General features: G+C 34.0%; 1 protein-coding gene across 1 annotated transcript in view; it reads right to left on the reverse strand.

Moving 5' to 3' along the window:
* Positions 1–11841, reverse strand: part of LOC108521731 (kelch-like protein 1) — a 133848-nt gene extending 122007 nt beyond the window's left edge. Inside the window, exon 1 of the mRNA XM_017861692.1 lies at positions 11656–11841. Within this exon, the coding sequence (XP_017717181.1) occupies positions 11656–11770 (115 nt within the window). The 5' untranslated portion in view covers positions 11771–11841. The remainder of the gene's footprint in view (positions 1–11655) is intronic.
* Positions 11842–18415: the final 6574 nt, after the last annotated feature.

Raw genomic sequence — 18415 nt, forward strand, 5'->3', positions numbered from 1 at the left:
TTGGTATATAAAATTAATTTATAAAACATGAAATTGAAATAAATATAATAGAGCAAATATAATTTTCAATTATATAATTTCTTATATTTCTAATATGATTATAAGGTTTATTTAGCTGGCCTGAGATTTATTCCTTCATATACTACACTTGAGAACTGAGTCTAATCTTTAGTAAAATTTTAAATAAAAATAATATAATAAGAATTAATGTATGTCAAGTATTTAGCAGGCGTTTTAAAAAAGTCATTCTTAGTGGCAGGGTATGGTGGCTCACACCTGTAATCCCAGCACTTTGGGAAGCCAAGACAGGCAGATCATGAGATCAGGAGATAGAGACCATCTTGGCCAACATGTTGAAACTCTGTCTCTACTAAAAATAGAAAAACTAGCTGGATGTGGTGGTGCATGCCTGTAATCCCAGCTACTTGGGAGGCTGAGGTAGGGGAATCTCTTGAACCTGGGTGTCAGAGGTTGCAGTGAGTCAAGATCCTGCCACTGCACTCCAGCCTGGCAACAGAGCAAGACTGTGTTTCAAAAAAAAAAAAAAAAAAAAGTTATTCTTAGCACATCTCATCATTAACAGATTAAATGTGAGCAAAAGAGCAGAAGAAATAATACAAACTTTGGAATTACATACAATCCTAGATTTAAACTCTACTTACTAAATGGTAGAAACTAAAAAAGTTTCTCAATCTCTTCAAAATCAAAATGAGCTTGGAAAATACTCTCAAGATAAGTTTGTTGTAGGAAGTAAAGAAAATGTTGCATATGGCGGTGTTTGGAAGGAGGTATTTAAAATACATGTCGCTGATGTGAAAATGGCAGATACGATGCAGGACTAACTTGCAGCTCGCACTCGGATGGACAGAACGGCATGAGGAGACTCACATAATGAATTTTTGCTCCAAGATCTGATGCAGGAACATAGCAGGAAAACCAAAGGAATTCACAGTCCCTTTGAAAGAAGTGGCTTGCCACAGCACACTCCACGAGACAGCTAGAAAACTGTGAATGCCTAAAATGTGAGAGGGGAAAGTCAGCCTCCAAGCACATACCCTCTCCTCCCACTGAGGGAACCTGAAAATCCAGATCACAAAGGAAGTATTTAACCTTCTCTAGAGCTGAAACAAATTTAGAGAGCCAAGTGAAATATAAAAATAGAAGGAGAAGCAGGATGAGCCCTGTAGGCACTCCCAGTGCCCGGAGAAACCATTTCTACCTTTATCTCACAGAGGTTCTTGGTGAGGGCAGTCAGGGGAATTGGGAAAGGACCACAGGGAGAAGAAAACCTCCAGCTGAACTTTTTAATAATTTTGACTAAATACGATTATTCCTGGGTACAATCCAGGGCGGAGTGCAAATGGGAAGTACAGGCCATGGAAACACAGAGGCTAAAGCAGGTGGGGAGAGGTAAGGCCTAAAAACCCTGCTTGCTTTCTCAGCAGGAAGGCTTGTAGCCTGGGGCAAGATCATCTCATCCCTGCTTACTAGCTGCCTGGATATAAACTCCATGCCGATGGTGGGGCAAGGTGGGAATAAGACTGGCTAGTGTGGGACCTGGGTGAGGCCTGTCATTGCCAGCTTTCCACCACTTCCCTGGAAACCTGTATGACACAGCAGAAACAGCCATAATCCCCCTGGGAAAGTAACTCCATTGACCAGAGAACCACACCTCCATCCCCCACAGTGACCACAGCAAGCCCTACGCAAGGAGAGTCTGAGCTCAGATATACCTAACCTTGCACCCACCAAGCCTTTCTCTACCTACTTTGGTAGTCAAAATGAAAGACATAATCTCTTAGGAGCTCTAAGGCCTCACCCGTTGCCTGAGAAACCCAAAGTATACTTATCCAAGAAATCTTAGGGCGAGCTTATATCAGCTGATGCTCTCTTGAAAGCTCCACCTCCTGGCTGGAGGCCAACAAACCGCTAGCACAACCAGCATTTGAGGAAACCAGCACACTAAACACAACTACAACCAAGGACCCTCACACAATTCACTTCACTCCCGTACTACCTCTGCTGGAGCAGGTGCTGGTGTCTGTGGCTGAGAGACCTGAAGACAGATCACATTACAGGATTCCACAGACACTCCCTAGTATCAGCCCAGAGTACAGTAGCTCTGTTGGGTGGCTAGATTCAGAAGAGCAAAAACAATCACTGCAGTCCAGCTCTCAGGAAGCTCCATCTGAAGGGGAAGAGGAGAGCACCACATCAAGGATTCATTGTGCAGGACAAAATAATCTGAACACAGCCTTGAGTCCCAGATATTTCCTCTGACATAGTCTATCCAAATAAAAAGGAACCCGAAAAACAATTCCAGGAGTATGACAAAACAAGGATCTATAACACCATCAGAAAATCACACTAGCTCACCAACAATGGATCCAAACCAAGAAGAAATCTCTGAATTTCCAGAAAAAGAATTCAGAAGGTTGGTTATTAAGCTACTCAAGAAGGCACCAGAGAAAGGTGAAAAACTAGGTAAAAAAAATTAAAGAGCTATGAGGCAAAGCATCAGATAACCTATAAAGAAAAACCTAGTAAATTAATATCAGATGTCTCAATAGAAATCCTACAATCTAGAAACTATTGGGGTCTTATCTTAGCCTCCTTAAACAAAACAATTATCAGCCAAGAATTTTGTATCCAGTGAAACTAAGCTTCATAAATGAAGAAAAGATACAATAATATTTAGACAAAGAAATGCTGAGAGAATTTGGCACTGCCAAGCCAGCACTATAAGAACTCCTAAAAGGAGCTCTAAATCTTGAAACAAAACCTCAAAATACACCAAAATAGAAGCATAAATCTCACCAGGCTTATAAAACAATAATACAGTGGAAAAAAAAGAGAAAATATTCAGGCAAAAACTAGCATGATGAAAATAATGGTACTTCACATCTCAATATTAACAATGAATGTAAATGGCCTAAATGTCCCACATAAAAATTACAGAATGGATAATAATCCACCAGCCAAGTATCTGCTATCTTCAAGAGACTCACTTAACACATAAAGACTCACATAAACTTAAGGTAAACGGGTGGAAAAAGATATTCCATGCAAATGGACACCAAAAGTGAACAGGAGTAGCTATTCTTATATCAGACAGACTTTAAAGCAATGACAGTTTAAAAAGATAAAGAAGGACATTACATAATGATAAAAGGACTTGTCCACGAGGAAACTATCACAATCTTAAATATATATACACTTAACACTGGAGCTCCCAAATATATAAAACAATTACTACTAGACCTAAGTAATGATATAGATGCCAACACAATAATACTAGGGAACTTTAATACTCCACTGACAGCACTAGACAGTCATCAAGACAGAAAGTCAACAAAGAAACAATGAACTTAAACTATACCCTGGAACAAATGGACTTAATAGATATTTAGAGAACATTCTACCCAACAACTGCAGAATATCCATTCTATTCATCAACACATGGAACATTTTCCAAGACAGACTGAATGATAACCCACGAAACAAGTCTTATCAGATTTAAGAAAATTGGAATTATATCAAGTACTCTCTCAGACCACAGTGGAATAAAATTGAAAATCAACTCCAAAAGAAACCCTCAAACTCATGCACATACACGGAAATTAAGTAATCTGATTCTGAATGATTGTTGGGTCAACAGTGAAGTCAAGATAGAGATTTAAAAAATTATATAAACTGAATGATAATAGTGACACAACTTATTAAAACTTTCGGGATAAAGCAAAATCAATGAAAAAGGAAAGTTCATAGTGTTAAATGCCTACAGCAAAAAGTCTAAACAGCACAAACAGACAATCAGAGGTCACACTTCAAGGAGCTAGAGAAACAAGAACAAACCAAGCCCAAACTCAGCAGAAGGAAAAACAAAACAAAACAAAACAAAAAAACAAAACAAAACAAAACAAAAAAACAAAAAAAAACAAAAAACAAAGAGCAGAACTAAATAAAATTGAAAAAGAAAATACAATAGATAAGTAAAACAAAAAGCTGGTTCTTTGAAAAGATAAACATAACTCACAGACCATTAGTGAGATTAACCAAGAAAAGAGGAGAGAAGGTCCAAATAGCCCAATTAGAAATGAAACAGGAGATATTACAACTGATAACACAGAAATAGAAAAGATCAGACAGGACTACTATGAACACCTTTACATGCACAAGCTAGAAAAGCTAGCAGAGATGGATAAATTCCTGGAAATATACCACTGTCCTAGATTAAACCAGGAAGAAATAGAAACTCTGAACAGACCAATAACAAGGAGCAAGATTGAAACGGTAATTTTAAAAAAAAGTGTCAAAAAACAGGAGTCCAAGACTCGGTGGATTCACAGCTGAATTATATTGGATATTCAAAGAAGAATTGGTACCAATTCTATTGAAACTATTCCAAAAGATAGAGAAGGAGAGAATCCTCTGTAAATCATTCTATGAAACTCCCATAACCTTAATACCAAAACCAGGAAAGGACATAACAAAAAGAAAACTACAGACCAGTATCCCTAATACACATATATGCAAAAATCCTCAGCAAAATACTGGCTAACTGAATCCAACAGCATATCAAAAAGATAATCCACCATGATCAAGTTGGTTTCACACTAGGGATGCATGGATGGTGTAACATATGCAAGTCAATAGATGTGCTACACAACATAAAAAGAATTAAAAACAAAAATCACATCATCATCCCAAGAGATGCAGGAAAAGCATTTAACAAAATCCAACATCCCTTTATGATTAAAACCCTCAGCAAAACGGGCATAGAAGGGACATACTTTAAGATAATAAAAGCCATTTATGACAAACCCGCAGTCAACATTATACTGGATGAGGAAAAGTTGAAAACATTCCCCCTGAGAACTGGAACAAAGCAAGGATGCCCACTTTTACCACTTCTATTCAACATAATGCTGGACCTCCTAGCCAGAACAATTGGACAAAAGAAAAAAATAAAGGGCATCAAAATTGGTAAACAGGAAGTCAAACTGTCGCTGTTCACTGATGCTATGATTGTATACCTAGAAAACTCTACAAACTCATGCAAAAAGCTCCTAGATCTGATAAAAGAATTCAGTAAAGTTTCAGGATACAAAACCAATGTACACAAATCAGTACCACCATTATACACCAACAGCGACCAAGCTGAGAATTAAAGCCAGAAATCAACTCCTTTTAAAATAGCTACCAAGAAATAGTATAACGTATTTAGGAATATACCTAAGCTAGAAGGTGAAAGACTCTGCATGGAAAGCTACAAAACACTGCTGAAAGAAATCATTGATGACAGAAATAAATCATTGATGACAGAAGGGAATCTAAAAATTGATTGTAGTTCCCATCAAAATATTATCATTCTTCATAGAACTTAAAAAAGAATTCTAAACTTCACATGGAATCAAAAAACAGCCTGCCTAGTCAAAGCAAGACTAAACAACAACAACAGATCTAGAGGCATCACATCACCCAACTTCAAACTATATGATAAGACTATAGCCACCAAAACAGCATGGTGCTGCTATAAAAATAGGCACACAGACAAATAGAACAGAATAGAAAACCCAGAAAGAAAGCCAAATACTTACAGCCAACTGATCTTTGACAAAGGAAACAAAAACATAGAGTGGGGAAAGGACACCCTATTCAACAAATTTTGTTGGGATAATTGGCAAGCCACATGTAGTAAAACAAAACTGGATCCTCATCTCTCATTTTATACAAAAATCAACTTAATATGAATCAAAGACTTAATTAAGACCTAAAGTCATTAAAAATGTAGAAGATAGCCTCAGAAGAATTATTCTAAAGATTATCTTAGGGAAAGACTTTATGACCAAGAACTCCAAAGCAAATGCAACAACAACAAAAACGATAGATTAGAACTTAATTAAACTAAATACATTTCTGCACACCAAAGGAAATAATCAGCAGAGTAAACAAACAACCCACAGAGTGGGAGAAAATCTTCACAAACTATGCATCTGACAACGGACAAATGTCCAGAATCTACAAAGAACTCGAACATATCAGCAAGAAACAATAAATAATCACATCAAAAAGTGGACTAAGAACATGAATAGACAATTCTCAAAATAACATAAATAAATGGCCAACAAACATATGAAAAAATACTCAGCATCACTAATGATCAGGGAAATGCAAATTAAAATCACAATGTGATACCAGTTTACTCCTCCAAGAATAGTCATTATCAAAAAATAAAAAAAAATAGATGTTGGCATGAATGTGGTGAAAAGGGAACACTTTTACAATGCTGGTGGGAATGTAAACGAGTACAACCACTATGGAAAACAGTATGGAGATTCCTTAAAAAATAAAACAGATCCACCAGTGGATCCAGCAATCCCAGCACTGGATATCTACTTAGATGTAAAGAAGTCATTACATGAAAAAGACATCTGCACATATGCATGTTTATAGCAATAAAATTTGCAGTTGTGGAAGTATGGAACCAGTCCAAATGCCCATCAATCAATGAGTGGATAAAGAGATAATGGGGTGTGTGTGTGTGTGTGTGTGTGTGTGTGTGTGTGTGTGTATGTGCATGTGTGTATATAGCACATACAGACATGCCATGGAATACTACTCAGCCACAAAAAGAAACCAAATAGTGGCATTTGCAGCAACCTGGATGGAATTGAAGACTATTATTCCCATTAAAGTAACCCAACAATGGAAAACCTAACATCATATGTTCTCAGTTATAAGTGGGAGCTAAGCTATGAGGACACAAAGTTATAAGAACAATACAATGGACTTTGGGGACTTGAGGGGAGGGATGAAAGGGTGGGAGTTAAGGGATAAAAGACTACACATTGGGTACAGTGTACACTATTCAGGTGATGGGTACACCAAAATCTCAGAAATCATCACTAAAGAACTTATCTATGTAAACCAAACACTAACTGTTTCCCACAAACCTATTGAAATAAAAATAAATAAATAAGTACATAAATTGGGAGAAAAAATAAAATTTCAATTAAATGTACATATGTATGTATTTATGTCATTGATGTAATATCTATCATTTACAAATAATCAGTTCCTGAGGAAAAGTGTCCTAGATCCATAAAATTATTTTCTGCTTGAAGAGTCCTATGGGAAGAGTTGTGTAGGTAACAGAGATCTTCTAATTACATTTTGCTTTTCACATCTTCAAAATGTTACAAAGGTGAATTTCATATTAACACAGTTTATATTGATAAATAGTATATTATACTTCAAAGTGAATTTATAATTCATAAATATATGAGAGACTTGTCCATTTTGGATATGCATTTAGATCAGTTAAATTAGTTACAATTTAAATTTAGTAGATGTTTACTGAAAGTCTGCAATTAATCACAAGTGTTATCACAATTAATAGTGTTTCTAAAATTAGAAACATGTAGTTTCTGTTGCGAAGTTGTCTATCATTTGAAAAAGAGAATTAATGTATAACAGGAGAACAAATGAGTATTCAGTAATTTGTACTTGTAGTTTTGAATATTTGCTAATGATCACTCAGTTCTAAGACATGTATCAATTCCTGTTTAGGCTCCAGATTTTGAATTACCACACTCACTATTAGAAGCATGGGATTTGATCAAATTGTTAATGAATGGTCATTTACATTGTAATTAGATATGTTCTAATTTAATACATGTTAGAATATAAATTTGAGGTGGGATTATTATTTGCATTTTAGAGATGTAGAAGTTATAACTGAAAATAATACTATTAAATTTGTGAATACTCCAAAACTAATTAACTATGAAAATATCAAGGAGTCTACCTTACAAATATCTAAAATATTTGAAACATTTCAGAGTGTTAATGGTTTAGTTATAGACAAAATACATACTCTTCAAAATTTATAGGACATAAAACAAGTGAAATAATCTATGGAGAAAACTTTAGAATAAAAGAAAATAGGATGCTTCTGACTGTTTTAGAATAGAAGACTCAGGCTGAAATGTCCTCTAATTCTAATACCAGCCCACCTGGGCAAATTACAAAAAAAAATTATTTTCATTGCTCATCTTACATGAAAATAAGAGAAATTTTCAAGGGCATAGTCAAATAGCTGAAGGAACAGTGAGGTGAAACCGGAGAGAGACCTAAAGGAATACAAAAGCCAGCATTTCTTGTGGACAGAGGTTTCCAACAATGAGATCTGGGGCATCTGCCTTGGGCCAAACTCAAGGCGGGAGAACAAGGAACCACAGATCTTGTATTAAGCCTGGATGGTTAAAGGGGGCTGACATGGCTCTATGTTAGTGATGCCTTTGGTTCTGAGCAAATGCAGGTTCATTAGAGGAAGGCATCTGCAAAATTTAGGCCCCAAAGAAGTCCCAGAGAGTAAAGAAAACTAATTATAACTTTAAAATAATATTACCTAACACAGAAGGAATCAAACTAACATGAGTGATAGTTGTCAGAAGCAATAAACAACAGATTTAGACCCCAACCTTTTAGATGTTGAAATTATTAGCCACAGGATATAAAATAAAATGTGTAATTGTTAAGAAATAATGGACAGAATGAAAAAAAAAAAGTAAGAACATTGAAATTCATAAATAAATATATAAATCTGAAAATATTCAAGAAGTTTCAGATATAGACAACCTCAAAATAACAAATACACAGGAGCTTCTGCTTTTAAATATGATGGATTAGTTTGTATCAGACTGTTCCCACATGAGTAACTACAAAGCTTCAGTTCATAGTACAAAATTTAGCTGTTTTAAGACATTAGAGACTAAAAAATACGGCTAACACTTAAAAATCTGAAGTCCCAGAAAGAGGGAACGTGAATGGAAATGAGCCTGACATTCTTTGTCATTTTTGCCTTTAGAAATGATTGATTCACAAGCAGCTCTAGGCTTAGAGACTTTGCATACATGTGGGCTGAGGCCACCGGGCAGTCTGATGAGGCTGAAAAGACACAAATTGCAGTTCAGGGCAATCAAGGCAGTCAGGACCTTAGACTCCTATCCCTCAGTAAAGAGAATGACAGGGCAACACTGCTTGTCTTCTCTGGGCATTCGCTGATTTTGAAGATGTACACAGCAAAAGGCAGAGATCCAGGCAGAAAATGGAAATTAAGATGATAAACTTAGCTTATAAATAGTTGTAAGGCATAGATTTATCTCAGAACTAGGCAAAGCTAGTTCTGAGTTAAAAATGAAACAGCATTCAGGGCTCACCAAGAATGAGTGGCCCTGGTATAAATATTGAAAGCAAAACAAGAATAAGGCAGTCCTCACAAACACTAAATCTTGGTCTCAAATCATCCAATTCTTGCTTGGAAGAGGGCAATTTTCTCTTACTCTAAGTGTTTGCCTAAAATAAAGTAAATTCTGTCTTAGAAAACTTAACATTATCCAGAGCATCTATATATTTTCTTATACAATATCCATCATTCTTTCAAACATTGCCAGGTGTGTTATGCTACCTACTAGATATTTACAGCAGGCTTCTGAAGTATCAAAATTATTTCCTTTAAAATAAAGAAAATGACGGGATTGTACCATAGGCTGTTACTACTGACCAAACAATGCTCAAGAAACTGCAAAAAATGCAACAATTAGAAGACAGGTACTAATATATCAGTATTCATTATTATATGTGTGATTAAATGCATAAAATTAAAATACAAAAGTTCAATCTCACTAATAAGAAGAGAAATATAAATGTAATGGTGAACACTTGGGGATTGATTATACGACTCTATATTTTGTTATGTTAAAACTTATTCATAAAAAAAATTTTTGACAAGACAGTAAAACTGGCATTCTATATAACTTGGTAATATTATAAATTCTTATATATTTTCTAAAAAGAAATAAGCTTTTATGTCACAAAAGCTTTCCTTTCCCACCCACTAATTTTTCATCTAGATGTCTATTTAAGGAAATACTCAGCGATTAGGATAAACTTTTATGTATGTGGATGCTAATGGTGGCATTATGTATATAAAAAATAATTGAATCCCAGCAAAGTGTTTAATAATAGGGTTAAGCTCAAGTAAACTGTGACATTTCCATGTGAATAATAATTAGTAAGCAATTTGAAGTGTCTTTCAAAAATGTAATAACATAGTTTCATGCATACAATATAAGTAATGACTACAAGCAACAAAAGTAACAACTTCAAGGATGTTAGTAAATCTATATATACCTATACTTAGGTGCCTAGCCTATACTTAGGTGCCTAGCCTATACTTAGGTGCCTAATGTCCGAGAGAGGAAGTTGAACACTATGATAAATAGGTATATTTCTATAGAAATATAAATAGTTATATGTGTGTATATATATAGTTATATGTATACATACACACATATATTATATATAGATATATAGATATAGATTATATATCTGATGTTTTTTGAAGTAAACATCAAAATCACCATCTAGATTCTGTCTTTTGGGAAAGAGACTACCCCAGATGGAAGATATTTTATTGTGTTTTAAAGAAGTTTCTAAGGCTTTCTTACTTCAATAATAGCGTATTCTAAGCTTTAATACCTTCTCCCAGGATGAATATTCTCTTTTATGAGTGCGTATATTCATCCATGTGATGACAAACATTTTGCCCTTTTACTATCTAGATTTGCTATGTACTTATAAAAGAAATCATTTCTTTAGACTTCTGCATTTTCATATGTTACAGGAGTTGCTGTTTTCCAAAATAAACTATGAAAACCATCTAACAGCCATAGGATATCTTTTGACAGATAACAAATAAGAATGTGTCATTCCTTATTGATTACAGAAGTTTTTTCCCTTCAGCTACAATTTTGAAATCTCAGCTCACAGTGATTGAAATAAGTTTGTTTTTTGTTGTTGTTGTTCTCATTTACCTTAATAATTTAAAAAAAGATGCTGAATATTTGGTCATACTCTATTGTTGCCAATTTCAGTTTTTTAATACTTACTAGAAATATCTTATGGTTAGTTATATCATTTATTAGAAACAAACATGAAAATTACACTTTTAAATATTATTTTCTTGTGTACTTATTCATGAAAATTAAGACAGACATAAGAAAATCTGAAGAGGACAAATTTTGGAGATTTTCCAATAACTCTAAAACATAAGAATAAAATCTTCAAATGCATATGTTTAATTTTAAACAAATGATTCTTTTGAAGGACTAAATTAGTAAACACTATTAAACCTATAAATTATAACTTTCACCATTCTTATACTTCTTTATAATTGTCTACTTATTTATCTGGCTTCTATGTGATATTCTCAACTTCTCAGAGATTCTCTTCATAATTGAGATACCAGCAAGAATTTGCCTAGCATTTCACATTTCTTAGCATTGAAATACCATTCTCAATATGTCCAACAAATTGTTTGGCCTGTGTTAATGACTCAAATCTCTTTTTTATTTTATACGAAATCTTGTACATAATGCACAAGAAATGAATAAGGAACTTAAAGATGAATAAGAAGCAGAAAACAACTACAGACCAAAAATAAGAGATATTTAATTTCTCCCTTAATCTGAAATAACAATAATTAAAGCTAAGTTTATGTAAATTTTTGTGGTATTAACCATTACAATATTACAGCTGCATCACAATATAACACAGGATGTATAGTTATATAAATCCAGAATTATATACCTTTGTTGTTATCCATTCCTCCTACAGCATACAAAGTTCCAACTGTAGATTTTCTGGGTTTAGTTCTCGGACTTTGCATTAAAGTTCTTCTTTCTGGCAATAGATGGTATTTCATTGCTTCTAGAATCAGTTTTTGACATTCCAGATCATTCTTAAATAATGCATGATTTTCTAGGTCAGCCAATATCTGTGAATAATACACAATCACTGTTAATAATGTTTTCAAAAGTATGAACATTAGGTCATTACTTAAAATTAGAAGTTTAATGTCTACGATATTATCCTTATATTGAGCAGGATGCAGGGTGTAGTAAGAATTCATTACAGCAACAAATAAAAATGTGTAAAATGAATGGCTTTCAATAGAGACAGAATGGATATTATCTTTGATTCAATATTATTTATCATTTTACCACACAGAGTAAAACAAATACCTATAGTGATCAGTTTTCCATTCACTTTCTTTTATGAAAGCTGTCTGAAAGTCAAGTATAGTTACCTGTGTTGGCCATAAACACGTCAGGTGAAAGACATTTAAAAATAGACCTCAACAAATTAATCCATTACAAGCTTATCATAAGTGTTCATATATTTAATGTAAAATGTGTCAAGTATAATTTAAATATATTTTAAATTCAAAATAACTCAAAGTGGAAAAAAGGTCCTCATAACATTTCTTTAATTATATAAGGAATTTAAAAGTTGCGTATTAGGCAAAGTAATAGTTTCCAGTAGAGAAAATTTTATACCAAAATTCAGCACCCAAGAGACCAAGAGAGTGAGATCAGTAGTTTTAAAGTATATTGTGTCTATTTTTTTTTTTTGCTAATAATAGGTTATTGCCTGCAAATTAAATTTTGTTACATTTTTTGCTCACATCAAAGTATTTGTTTTTTACGCTTCTCCGCTCTTTAGAACTTTTTCTCCTTGATTCTTTTAAGTCTCTCTTTTCTTTTTTAATGATCCCTGTTTCACTTTAGAGTGACAAATATAAATGTGTCCTATAGATTTAGAAAATTAATAAGTAGAAAATTTAGCATTTACTCCACTGACTTTTCCTTGTACATTGATAAAAAATGTACCACATCTGTATACAAATGTTCCATTGAATGAATAAAAATGGCAGCATTTATAATTAATTGAAACACTAAAATTATGGGTTTAATTAAAATGTTTAAGCCTCCCTAATATCTAAAAACCATTAGAGGTGCCCATAAAGAGTATAGAATATTACACAGAATAATTTATTTTTTTTCTGAGACAGAGTCGTCACTTCCGTCGTCCAGTGCTGGGGGCAGTGGTGTTGATCTCAGCTCACTGCTAACCCTCGCCCTCCTGGTTCAAGCAATTCTCCTGCTCAGTCTCCTGAGTAGCTGAGATTACAGGTGTGCACCACACCATACCCAGCCTAATTTTTGCGATTTTTAGTAGAGGACAGGGTTTCCCGCTATGTCCGGTCAGGCTAGTCCTCGACTCCCTGACCTCAGGAGATCCACCGCCTTTCTCTCCAGATTGCTGGGATTACAGGTGTGAGTCCATTGTGCTGCCCCAGAACAGTTTTTAATCTGAAATAAGAAATGTAATATTAGTTACTAGATGCTTTGGAATTATCATAATGAAGACGATATAATTCAATTCTTGGCTCAGTTTCCCTTTGTTGTATACTAATAGCTGGCCCTTTCTACACTTTTAATTTGACACTGGACTTAATATATGTATATATACACACACCATATATACACACACGTGTGTGTGTATATGTATAACACACACAATATATATTTTAGTAATAGACAGATCTCCAATGGAAAGTTTTGAAAGATACTATTTTAACTTTTTTAGTAACAGTTTTTGTTTTTTATTCCAGCAAGGACTATTTCTAACAAAGTGGCTAGTGGTGTTCATAAACTTTATAACTATGTTTCCTATCTATCTATCAATGATTCTTGATCATCTGTGTGTCAAATACATAGTTTCTTGTATCTGACTCTTTTCCTGCCACAGAAGGAAAAACAATTAAACCTCCTACAAGTACTAAAATTTATGTATATGTTAAGCTTGGCTGCTCTCAACGAATTCTTGTTTTTCCCTTCTAGCCCTTCTTTTCACTCTTTTGGAAAATTTGGGATTTAGTTGAATCATAAAGACACTATTCGTTTCAATTTGGAACACACATTAAGAATAACCTTAACTAGAAAATAGTTAAAACTTACAAAATAAAAAATATGAAATCTTTTAAGTTTCCCCTTTAATATCTACCTCTCATAATTCAACATAGTATTGGAGGTCCTAGTCAGAACAATCAGGCAAGAGAAAGAAATAGAAGGCCATCCAAATTAGTAAGGAGGAAGTCAAGGTTTCTCCTCATTTCCTGATAATATAGTCTTATATCTAGAAAAACCAAAAGACTCACCCCCCCAAAAAAAAAAAAAAAAAAAAAAAAAACTGGTAGTTTCGTAAATAAGTTTGCAGGACATGAAATCAACCATACAAAAGTCCAGTTAGTGTTTCTATATGCCAATAACAATCTAGTTGAGAAAAAAAAAATCAAGTAGTCCATTTTATTTACAATGACAAAAAACCTATGAATAAATGTAACTAAGGAAGTGAAAGATCTCTACAGGGAAAATTACAGAACACTAATGAAAGAAATTGAAGACGACACAAACAAATACAAAAAAAAAAAAAAAAATTCCCATGCTCACAGATCAGAAGAATTAATATCATTAAAATGACCACATTACCCAAATCATTCTATAGGCTCAACATAATTTCTATCAAATTACCAAAGTCATTTTTTCACAGAATTGGATAAAGCAATTCTAATATATATATAAAATCAAACTAAAAAAGAGCCCAAATGTCAAAGCAATCCTGATCTAAAAGAACAAAACTGGAGGTATCACATTACCTGACTTAACCCAAGCAGCATGGTATTTCTCTAAAGATAGATATAAAGGCCAATGGAACAAAATAGAGAGGCCAGAAATAAAGCCACATATTTACTGCTAACTGATCTTTGAGAAGGTCAACAATAACTTACACTTGGGAAAAGACACCCTCTTCAACAAATGGTGCTGGGAAAATTGGATAGCCACATGCAGAAGAATGAAACTAGACTCCTGTCTGTCATCATATACAAAAATCAACTCAAAATGAATTAAATACATAAATGTAAGTTGCAAAACTGTTAATAGAAAAACACTAGAAGAAAACCTCAGGGAAATTCTCACAAATAGTGGTCTAAGCAAAGGATTTATGACTAAGACATCAAAAGCACAGGCAACAACAACAAAAAGACAAATGGGAGTATATCAAATTAAAAAGCTTCTGCACAACAAAGGAAAAAAAAACAACAAAGTGAAAAGACAATCCGTTTATATGGGAGAAATATTAGCAAATTATTTATCCAACAGAGGACAAATATGCAGAATGTACAGGAAACAAAAGCAACTCAACAAGAAAAACTAATCCCATTAAAAAGTGGGCAAAGTACATGACTAGATAATTATCGAAAGAAGACATACAAATGGGCAACAGGTATATGCTAAAATGCTCAACATCATTAATCATCAGGGAAATTTAAATCAAAACCATAATGAAATACTGTCTTATCCCAGTCAGAATGACTATTTAAAAAGACAAAAATAACATGATGGTGTGAATGAGGAGAAAAGGGAACTTATATAGTGTTTGTTGGAAGGCAAACTAGTAGAGCCACTATGGAAATCAATGTGGAGATTTCTCAAAAAAACTAAAAGTAGAATTACCATTTGATCCAGCAATTCTACTACTAGATATCTACCCAAAGGAAAATAAATCAGTATATCAATGGATACCTGCATTCATATGTTAATTGCAGCACTATTTATAATAGCAAATATATGGAATCAATCTACGTATCCATCAATAGGTTAATTAATAAAGAAAATGTGGTATATATACACAATAGAATGCAACTTGGCCATAAGAAAGAATAAAATTGTGCCATTTGTAGCAACATGTATGGAACTGGAGGTCATTATCTTAAGTGAAATAAGTCAGCACTAAAAGACAAATATCACATTTTCTCACTTTTATTTGGGAGCTAAGAAAATTAATTATATGGAGGTAGAGAGTTGAAAGACAGATAACAGAGACTACAAAGGGTGAGTGGGAGACATGGAGGACAAGGAAGCAAACTGAGTTAAAGGGTAAAACTCTTAGTAAGATAGAAGGATTAAATTCAATGTATGATAGCAGAGTAGGGTGACTATACCTAACAAAACTGTATTGTTCTCAGGTGACAGACACTCCAAATACCCTGCCTTGATCACAACACGTTATATGCATGCTACAAAATTTCTCATGTACTTCACAAATTTGTACAAATAAGTAAAAAAACAAAACAAAAAAAAAGAAAAAAATTAGAAATGTACTCCTTTTTCATGTTTCTTCTTGCAGAATTATAACAGAATAAAAAAGTGAATCCAAGAGTTTAGAAACAGCTTAGGCATGACATAGATTCAAATATTTTTAAATTTTGGCATATAAATGCAGAGAATAATTTATATTAAAATGAGTTTATATTCTATCCCTAATATTTAGATGACTCTTTTAACTAATTAGGGTAGATTAATTTTAGCTTACAGGTAACCCTATGCCTTCTTGACTTTAGTACCATATAAAAATAATTTTAGCGGCCGGGCGCGGTGGCTCAAGCCTGTAATCCCAGCACTTTGGGAGTCCGAAACGGGCGGATCACGAGGTCAGGAGATCGAGACCATCCTGGCTAACACGGTGAAACCCCATCTCTACTAAAAAAAATACAAAAAACTAGCCGGGCGAGGTGGCGGGCGCCTGTAGTCCCAGCTACTCCGGAGGCTGAGGCAGGAGAATGGCGTAAACCCGGGAGGCGGAGCTTGCAGTGAGCTGAGATCTGACCACTGCACTCCAGCCTGGGCGGCAGAGCGAGACTCCGTCTCAAAAAAAAAAAAATAAAATAAAAAAAATAAATAAATAAACAAAGCCAACAAGCTGGTCCGCACAACCCTAAAATTCCTTGGGCCCATGACTACAAGGCAAAAACATTATAATATGTTTCATGCCTTCATAGAAGTCAGTTTCATGCAGGTACTTTAGAAAAACAGCTCAGGCCAAATCCAGAGGTGATAGAATTAACCTTCATGATATTCTCCCTCAGCTATAATTAACACCATCTCTATCATAATCCAAGCATACTTTTCTTCTGAAATTAACATATATTCTAAAATATGTATGGAATTCAAAGAATCTAAAGTAATAAAAACAATATTTACGAAGAAAAATTAAGTTGGAGGCCTCACACTACCGATTTCAAGGCTTACTATAAAACTACAATAATTAAGACTGTGGAGGTGACATCAATATAGATGATTAGATCAATGAAATACAATACAGAGTCCAGAAAACAGGCCCTTGCAAATAGGGTTAATTGATTTTTCACAAAGACACCAAGGTAATTCAATTAGGAAGAGATAGTCTTTTCAACAAATGATGCTGGTATGCCTAGATAAACATATTTTAAAAATAGGAGCTTGGCTGGGCACAGTGTCTCACACCTGTAATCCCAGCACATTGGGAGGTCAAGGTGGGCAGACCACCTGAGGCCAGGAGTTCGAGACAAGCCTGGCCAACATGGTGAAACCCTGTTTCTACTAAAATACAATAATTAGCTGGACATGGCGGCGGGCACCTGTAATCCCAGCTACTTGGGAGGCTGAGGCAGTAGAATTTCTTGAACCTGGAAGGCAGAGGTTACAGTGAGCAGAGATCGTGCCATTGCACTTCATTCAGCCTGGGCACAAGGACGAAACTCAGTCTCAAAAAAAGAAACAAAAAAGGGGGACCTCTTGTTCCAGCATAAGATGGACTAGACACCTCTCACTATCTTCATCTATAATATGAAAATTATATTACTTAATACTAAGTTTATAGGACTGTGGTGTGACTAATGCATGTATGAGCTAATGTATGTATGGTACTTAGCACAAGTTCTGACATAAAATGTATATATTCAAAAACGTGAGTGCATCTCCCTTATTTACCTTCATATTCATGGATAGTCAACATAAATACCTTGTGTTTTCAGTCCAAAGCTCTGTTCTGCCAATATTCTTTTCTGCAAATCTTTAAACACTGCAAAAATATCACACACACCCTATAAATATGTATAGTTATTATGCATCAATAAATTTGTTTTGATCAGCTAAGTTAGCAGGCAATTTTTAAAAATCAAGTTTCAATATTAAATGTATTATTCCATGTGTGGAAAAAGACACAAAACTATATTTTTACTAGTATATGGAGAGAGAAAAAGAGAGAGAGAGAAGAATATAATTCAAAATATTAATAGTGATGATTTCCAGAAGTAGGATAAAGGGGCACTATAACTTTTTCTCTATCATAGATTTATGTAATATTTTGATTTTTATAACAAGCATGTATTACTTTTGTAATTAATAAAACTATTCTTTGAAAGAGTAAAAAATACAATATTTAAACAAATGTGGATTAAAAAATACAAACCAACACTTTATAGCATGGAAATTAAAATGAAAGATAACATGAAACTAGAGAGAAAGATAACATGCTGATGCTAGATTTAGGAACCCAAAAAGATTTCATCAAATTCTAATTATGGGCTGAATCTAAATAGAATTTAACATAGATAAATCAAAAATCTCGAGCACAAGTTCAAAAATATAGCGGCACATACATAGCCTTTTGAGGGTTTAATTTT

This window comes from Rhinopithecus bieti, unplaced genomic scaffold, assembly GCF_001698545.2.
Source record: "Rhinopithecus bieti isolate Rb0 unplaced genomic scaffold, ASM169854v2 scaffold_58095, whole genome shotgun sequence".
NCBI lineage: Eukaryota > Metazoa > Chordata > Mammalia > Primates > Cercopithecidae > Rhinopithecus > Rhinopithecus bieti.